General features: G+C 34.7%; 1 protein-coding gene across 2 annotated transcripts in view; it reads left to right on the top strand.

The window, feature by feature from the left end:
• The first annotated feature begins 3,756 nt into the window (after nt 1–3,756).
• The window catches only part of LOC108623384 (thyroid receptor-interacting protein 11), a 33,663-nt gene continuing 28,647 nt past the window's right edge, over nt 3,757–8,772 (top strand). The window contains exon 1 of one of the 2 annotated variants that reach the window (XM_026812201.1): nt 3,757–3,840. In XM_026812201.1, coding sequence (XP_026668002.1) covers nt 3,772–3,840 — 69 coding nt within the window. In that variant the 5' untranslated portion in view covers nt 3,757–3,771. Of the gene's footprint in view, nt 3,841–4,529; nt 4,566–8,772 lie in introns of those variants that run through there. The other variant, XM_026812202.1, reaches the window with a different exon arrangement.

Genomic DNA, 8,772 nt, shown 5'->3' with positions numbered 1-8,772 from the left:
ATTGACTGTATAGCCAATACATCCTTAAGGTGTTGACAAAATGCGAGAATTAAATGAGAAATGGCGGGTCACATGGTTTCTCAAATGTTTTTATACCTGAAGGTAACGTTAATGCGCTATTATGTGAACGTAATCTCGGGCAGAAATCAGAGTCAACGTTGGATTCGTGGGTAGAGAATACGGTATACGGAGTGACGAATGGGGAAGCGGACAATTACAACGCAAAATTAACGGTAAACGCAGTTACACGTGTCCCTGAAATTTCGTTTCCCTGAAGAAAGGATCTGTAAACCTTTTAAAACCACTTAAGAAGTTAAACTAATACTTTAATTAAATAGATTTAGTTGCAGTTTTCTGTTATATTATTATCGAATCTGTAATAGCTTCTCAAGTTTCAATTTCATTTTCGAGTATAGCAAGTTTTGGAAACCGTATTGCATCTTGCATCGCGAAGGAGACACTGCAATCGAGTTGTTCAGAGGTTGTCAAAGTTCGCCACGGCGTTTGCCGTTACGCTTTCATATAGCAGGGCAATAACTCATTATTATGTGATCGCTTTGACGTATAATTAAGCATGGCACAGAGATTGCTTGAAACTCCGTAATAGAAATTAGGGTACAGAATGCTGCTTCTTCATTTTGTAAATTGTAACTAACAACATTTTGTTCAAAGAAATCTGTGTCTCTGTGAATAATAAATGGGACAGCTCTCCTTCGACAATAATTAATTCTCAATAATTCAGGCTACATAGATAAAAAATTCAACGCGATCGATAGTTCTCCGTGTATGAGCTGTCTAAAGGAGGAAGTCGAACCTTCGACATTCGCCCGAGTTAAAGTCTGCTCGATTCGTACCATATCGCTTTTTTTCCTTTCTTCCAGCCACAGTACAGACATACCGGTTAGCATTATCAATTTCATACTCTTATGTACCGAATGAATAATGCTTTCCAAGGCCGCTAATTCTAGAAATATATCTAAAGGTTTCGTAGATAACGATTATCGTGGCTGAACTTTTATTGTCGAACTGTTTAGATAGCGACGCATGGCGGCTCGTGCCTGTGCATAAGCTCTAATAAATGTGCACGCGAGTAAAGCGTCAGCTTTCGCGATTGTCCTCGTTAAAGCCTCGACGTAAAACGCAACTTTTACACGATAGGATCAATCATTTTTTATTCTATTCTTGCTGAAGTTTGTTGTTAGACAGTTGACTTACATTTCAGTTCATAAAAAAAGAGGGAAAGCTGTTTTTATTGGACCGCCATCACATTTTCGATACCATTTTCCCATTCATAAGAGAACTGGGGAATCTTTTTTCTCGTTACCAAAGATCAAGACCAACCGGTGACGTTGTTTCTCCTGCATCGATAATGCGTACTCTGGTGTAGTTTTTTTTTGTACGAGAAGTTAAATAAGTTTTTGCGAGCGAACGTCAAGGAAAGTGAAAATACTGAATAATCTACTAGTAGTATACAGTATACATTGCATGATCGACTAAATGAATATTATATCTTGAAGAGTCGATCTCGTTTTTAGAGCCAGCGGATTCAATATTAGCGTGTGTGAGACCTCTTCTATGTTTCTAAATCAAATTCGATTGATGCATCGCAATTATTTATAACTCAGTAAAGGAAACGCTATTAAGGATACTAATATTGAAGAATATGGTGGCTTTCTGAAAAGGACATTGGAACTATTATATTTACTTCAGATATTATAATTGTGAAGATCGTTTATCAAGGTTTATCTTATTAATAGACTAAAGATGGTTTGCATTTACAAATCAATTTAATACGCAGAAAATATAAAGAATGCATGGAATGAAATACCAGAAGCTACATGCATATCATAGTGCTTATGTAAATGATGAAAGAAGTTCTTTATATAAATAATATTCTTAAATTGATATCGCAAATTTTTTATTTTGGATACAAAATCATTGTCAACGACTATTACAGATCAAACTGAATTATAATAATTGTTTATAAATATATAAAGAAGAGTGAAAATAATGTATCAAAAGGAATTATAGTAAAGATGCTGCAATTTTATTAAAAAATAGTAATCATTAACACAGTAGGTTTGTACTTGAAATAGGATCATATGAAAATCACTAAAAATAGATGAAGAATAGTGGAATTGTAAAGACAGCATTCAAAGAGATCTTTGTGGATTTTCTTGAATACAGCTGGCATAAAGAAAAATCATTTATTTTAGTCAAATACACATTTGTTGTTGTTTTTTAAGAAGATTTCATATGTACCAACCTAACATGCAAATAGAATTTAAATGTCATTGCAGATACAAGCTTCTAATTTCGTGGCAGGATGAGTGACACTGATAGGATTGCTGATCTTTTTACTGAAAACCGTTCGCTACCTCTTATCGAGCACGCAGTGTGAATTCCCGGCCCGTCCTCGTTCATTGTTTAAGGTTTTACCGAATTCCATGAACCGGACGCGGAGCTTCTCTTAAGGTCTTTCACACATACCACGGTGTGTATTTTCGGTGCTGTTTGCCCAAGAATTATGAAACGAGGAGAAATTCCGTATGGAGAAGTCCAGGATGAACAGCTTTCCGGTGGATTATGACTCTTAGAACACTTCTTAAAATGTAACAAACTGCAGCATCTTCGAATCGAATTGAACATACGCTATTTCAATTAATAATTTCAATGGATTTATCAAATCTCATTCTTTTAAAATTATCGATAGAGTAATTAAAAATCGAATTCTGTTTTTGTTAAAGAATTCTTGTTACAGGCTTTTAACTGTGCAAAGAATATTACTTTGCAATATCGACTACGTGATTGTTATAGAGTTTCTCAGAAGGAACTCTCAATAAGAACTCGGAATAACTTTATTACATACCGTTTCTGGAAAAATGCATGGTTCTAAGGAAAATGAGGTTTTACATGTTTCTGTACACGGTTTCTTTATCAGAAATATAGAGTTCAATATTATGTAGCAAATTCCTGCTGGGTAAACGGATTCTCAATTCCTTTTGTTGGACTGTGCAATTAGTAATCATTTTATCTTGAATTTGAAGTTATCCGAAAACTCACGAGCCAGTAGGGTAATAAATTCCATTTTTGCGTTCTTTGCTCTTCAGTCTCGCGGACGATGCACAACATAAAAGAATTTTTGGTTCGTGTTACGTGATGTGGGACACAATGACGCTTGCCGAATGAGTAATACACTTTCTGGTACCGTTCATTTTTTTCTACTTTTATCTTCACCAATTTCCTCCAGTGCGTCATATTGGGAACGTCCTGTTTGCGAAAGCATTTGAGGGTATTGATGAAACGGAAATGAAACGGCTTAAAAAAATATGTACCCCTATATTGAATATAAATTCGTTATAACGAAGACAATTTAAACTAACGTTTACTCTATTCTATTTTGCATTAACAAATATTTTGACAAAATGGAAACTGAAAAATAAAGATATTTTCCAAATCACAAATCACTTGTGTAAAATTTACCTTATAATTAGACTGTTTGATGCATTTAAACACTGTATGTGAAATATCCAATACTAAATGAATATCAGAATGATTATATGATAAAATGGAAAACGCATTTTTATTTATCGCAGAACGTGAATGTGTTACTTCGCATAAAAATCTGCAGTTTAGTATATTAAAAGATTACGTTACTTTCCCACTGAAATGTCAGAGATTTTGCAGTTGACAGCGAATCTGATTCGCTTATCTTCAGGAATGCGCTGAACATTAACTTTGGAATATCAACCGAGACAAGGAGGCTTTTTCATGTACACCTTTTCTGTTCAACTTACGTTAGCAATATCGTATAAAGTGAACGAAGACACCAATAAATCGGTACGTGTGTGTACTTGAAAAAAGAGTCGTAGGAAAACGATGGGAAGCAAACACTTGTCGCATTGCTGACTAATCACCTTGTCTGGCTCCTAGATCCTCTACACGTTTTGTGATCGTGTGTCCTAAGTGGGAGAGGCGTTGCTTACCACATCCGTTCGCGAAATTTAAGAGTCGCGACAAAACCGAGGAAGATAAGAAATTCTTGGCTCTATAAGAACAGTTCGTGCTATTGAATATATTTAAAACTTCTCTTTATAGCAATCAATGTTACGAATCTCTAAATTCATGGAGATAGTTTTCTTACATGCAAAAATATAATTAACTTCATGCAGCGACTGATAACAAAAATTGTTAAACTAAATTAATTCGAAAGAAGCAGACGTATTTGAAGTGAAGGGTTATATTTATACGCGAAATTGAATAAACCTACGCGAGAAAAAAAGGTTTCGATGGTAATTTTGCAATGAAGTTCATGACGACGGTGCATAAGGGTTGAGAGAATTGAAGTAAACGTAAAAATTTCGCTTTTATGACTCGATTCATCGAAGACGATTGGATAGACGGTTTACTGGGATTGACGCAAGTCGGTGACCAACAATTATTATAATTATTCAGTGAACCTTAAACCGTCATTGTGGCGTTTACCGCTCGCTCAGGTCTGCATGCTGTGCACGCGGTGTGTCTGAATTTCAAGGGCTCGGCATATGAAATCATGTTTTTCCGCCGTGAGTATTACATTTTCAAGTATTGAACGTGAAAATGACTGAAAGAAACTGCGAGAAAAATAGCCGTGTGAAACAGCGAAGGAAATCTCATGTAACGTAATCTTTTTATAGATTAACACAAAACAAGAGTCTACTTGTTAAAAGTATTTGCCTTCATGGAGAATTATTTGCCACTTTATATGTCCGAGTTTTCACTAACTTCGCGCGAATGATAAAGAAAATATTTCTCACGCGCACAATAGACAGGTCAATTCTAAAAATACTTGCTGCAATTGCCATTCGCAGTTACTAAAATAAATGCAGACACCCTGTAGAGGCGTGCACCGTGGTACTGTCGAGTTACGTCATTTGCAATGACGGGGCGACGTTATTACATTGGTACCAAGCACAGGTACGCTGTACCTGGTGTACGAGAGAGCTAGAACTTACACGTATCTAGCATCTATACGTCACTAGTGTAACGCATTTATGAAATATACTCTACACGCATTCAGGTGCTAAGTCCGTGTCGTAATATTGCAAAACTTGATAATTCGTGAAATTGTTCATGTCCTCGCACAGATTTTTTCATACACATACTCCACACGTAGATAAATCATAAAATATAACAGGAAGACGACGGATTTAATGCGTTTATAAGAAAACTGAATTTGCAAAAAAATGTAATCACTGAACGTGATGTAAAATATTAAAAGCAGAGTGCATATCGTAATAGTTAAATGATAAGTGAAACTGTTATCTGACATATACTTTTTAAACTGGTATCATAAACATTTTATTTAGTCTAATAGTAGGTGAATTTGTAGAAAAGTTGTTTCCTCATAGATTTCGATAATTTTTACACTCTTATATAACGTGATATGTTTAGGTCTGATAAGTATTGGACGTGTAGAAAATCTGATGTTCCACCTGCGACGCATTGTACAAGATTTACTGAAAACAGCTAATTAATATTACAGTTGTGATACGCAATAGTGATATTTCCATTTGAAAAGTTGTGTCGTTTTATGGACGCGCGTTTTCTTGTACATATCTCGGTTACATAATGCTAATTAACCTATATCCGAGCCTGAGCCGGCATTTACGGATTATTTGAAAAATATCATTCGTAAGAGGTGTGCATCGTTGCATTTAAGGAGCAATTAGCACATAGTTACTTAACAACTATGCGGTTCGTGCCTAAATTATTTTTTCGCTGTTAGACTGTCCGGTTGTTAACGCACACGCTGGCTGCGCTAATTTCTTCACCTGTTTGCCTTTTCCCTTTTCATCGCGCACGTACACACACGCGGATGGTTTTTCAAGGGGAAAGTAACAACCCGCATTGTGTGTCATATAAATTCTCCTGATTTTGCAATCCGCGCTGCGTTTATCCTTTCGGTTCACGCTTCCTTTTATCTCTGTTGAAAATTTTCTACTCTTCATCCTAAAATTAATATCATCAAATTGCACAACTTATTTGTGCTTGCACAAGTAATAATTATTAATAGAAAAATAATTTTAAGAATAAGCAGAAACTTTAATTGTACTTTATTTATATAATAGATGGTCTTCCATTTAATTTGCGTACCAAGTGTTACTTCGTATTACTCCATGATTCATAATCGAGCTAAATAGATAACGACTATAGACTAATTTCATGTTTGCACGTTGATCAACAGCATGAGTCATTGCAGGTTGCAAAAGTAAAGTGAAAATTGGTATACAGTTCAATTTGAAAGACACATAAAAGAAAAATTTAACTTGCTTAAAATATCCGATTATTCAACAGGCAATATATATTCCATATTTTAATTACGAAACGCTTGTTTTCTGGGACATGCATTGCCACCAGCTGATAGAAATATCTCGCGTCGCGCTCGAGACTGCGGCTAATATTTGTAGTTCGCGGACAATGCAGCCGAGGCTGAATGCTCGAACGTTCGTTATTCCTGATACCTGGACTGACGTATCTAGGTGGAGGGAAACGAGGAACAATCTTTGGTTATACCCGCTTCTTATCGTGACCTCCTTGCGCCGGCCACCACGTTTCTGTTTGTAATTTCCCCTTCTCTTTTCATTTTTCCCGTTTTCTTATTCGATATACAGTGACTCCCATTAATATTCAAATGCACTTCAAAACGGAATAACTTCTTTAACATAATAACTTCATTTTCTGTGGGGCGTTAGAAGGCTTAGTTTACTTGTAATGAGCAACAAAAAATTAAAGAAGAATTTCCATTCGTTGAAGTCTCGAGTAAAAAAGTAAAAGGCATGATTTTTAACTTTTGTATTGCAGTTTATAATAATAAAAATTTGAAACATTCCACTTTATTATATCTACGTATAATCATCCAGATCATTAATACAGTCGTTCATGAACTAACGTATAGTATTAAACTTAAACTTAAGAGCACTGCGACCACGTGTCCATGTAGATACTAGCAACGCAAAGGAGTATTCACACACACGCGCGCGTGCGTGTGTAACGTGAGGTTGAAGATTGGGTTCCTATAGTTAGATCAACAAAGCGGATGTTTCACATTTTTATTGATGAAATCATCCCCTTGTCTTCGAGTTTCTGATGAATAGTAATTTTTTCAATTTGTTGTTACATATTATGTAATAAATCAAGTCTCCTAACATCTCGAAGAAAATGAACTTGTTTAATTCAATATCAAAAAAGTTATTCTATTTTGAAGTATGTCCAAGTATTAATGAAACTTACTGTATGCACATATTTAATTGTCTGGGACGTTCAACTGCTCTTTTTGTACTTTACTTTCGTCGTCAATTAGAAAATTGTGTAGAATTATTGTAAACAAAAGTAATTAATTTGATCAAATTATAATAAATCTTATAGAGGATTTAGGAATAATTGACTGAAAAGAAAATATAGTAATGAGTATAATTGACAACGTTCTCATCCTGCATTAGAATTAATCGAACCAAATTGATATTAACAGTCACCTAACACGGAGCTCGCGTTAAAGGTATGTAATTGCTCCTCTAACTGCAATCAATAAATGGGATTTCTAAATAACCACTCCAATCACGCCACGCAAGAATCGTTTAACGCTAATTGATTGGCCAATCTAATTTTTACTCAGCCTCATTCGTGTCGAGCGCTAAACCGTTTTGGAAGCTACGATTATTAAAAACGAGGTCGAACTGAACTGTGAACTTTTGTAAATGAAAGTTATTTACAGAACCATTAAATTGTTTCTCTTTTATTTTCAGTTAACTTTACGTATTAACGCTTTGTTGTGAAAGTCCGTTTACGAAAATTCAATCTCGCCTATTTCATTTAACGTTTAATTAGTTTAATTTGATAATAATTAAACTGTGCATTTTTATGCAAAATAAAACATTTATAATATCAGTTAAATGAAGACATTTTAAATAGACACTTCTTTTGTCGTGTAAATATTGTAATAGACAACTTTTAATATTTTTTAACATAATAAATATTCTTTATATTCACAATATTTCTATAAATATATGGCATTCGCAGTTTACTAATTATTTAATTTAATCAAAATATTCGAATAAGATGGAAATAATATATTATACTTGAAACAGATATTTTAGGCTTGTGACCACATCCTGCCACACTACTTACCACATCCTGATATTCGGCTACATTTTTTCTTTAATAGAATGAACTCAATTTTGATTACTCTGCACGTGTTGTTTGTATCCCATTTCACCAAATCAACCAAAACAGTGTTCGCACGTGTGCATGTGGTTAAATTAAAGGCCTTGCAATTTAATAACAATGATGATATCGGATCGCATATTGTTCGCTTTAAGTTTCGTTTAACTTCACGTAGCTGCTTGCTTGTATGATTAAGAAGTGACAGCAAAGACAGTTTATTATTCATTGAAAGCATAATAAGTTGCCGCCTTCTGTCGCTCGGTTTGCGACAGTTTTCATAACTGTCGATTCTTGCCTGACTGTTAACGATCCACCGTATCAAATACAGCTTGGCAGTGAGATTATAACAAAGCACGTACACATGTTAGAACCGTGCGTCGCAAGTTTCATTACGGCCTATGTTGATATGGCGTTAGAATGCCGAGTAAGCATCTGACTTAAACCATCTTGTGCAATAAAATTTAAAAAATAAAGACTTTTGATAAAGATCTAATCATTAGACATCAGATTTTATCCATTTTATTTTTGTGTGAAGTATGAAATTATTCGAAGTAATAAAAACTGAATGTA

The sequence above is a fragment of the Ceratina calcarata genome, unplaced genomic scaffold, assembly GCF_001652005.2.
Source record: "Ceratina calcarata isolate Rehan_Ccalc_2016 unplaced genomic scaffold, ASM165200v1 scaffold264.2, whole genome shotgun sequence".
Classification (NCBI taxonomy): domain Eukaryota; kingdom Metazoa; phylum Arthropoda; class Insecta; order Hymenoptera; family Apidae; genus Ceratina; species Ceratina calcarata.
The sequence above is the reverse complement of the archived record's forward strand: the minus strand, read 5'-3'. Positions and strand labels throughout refer to the sequence as shown.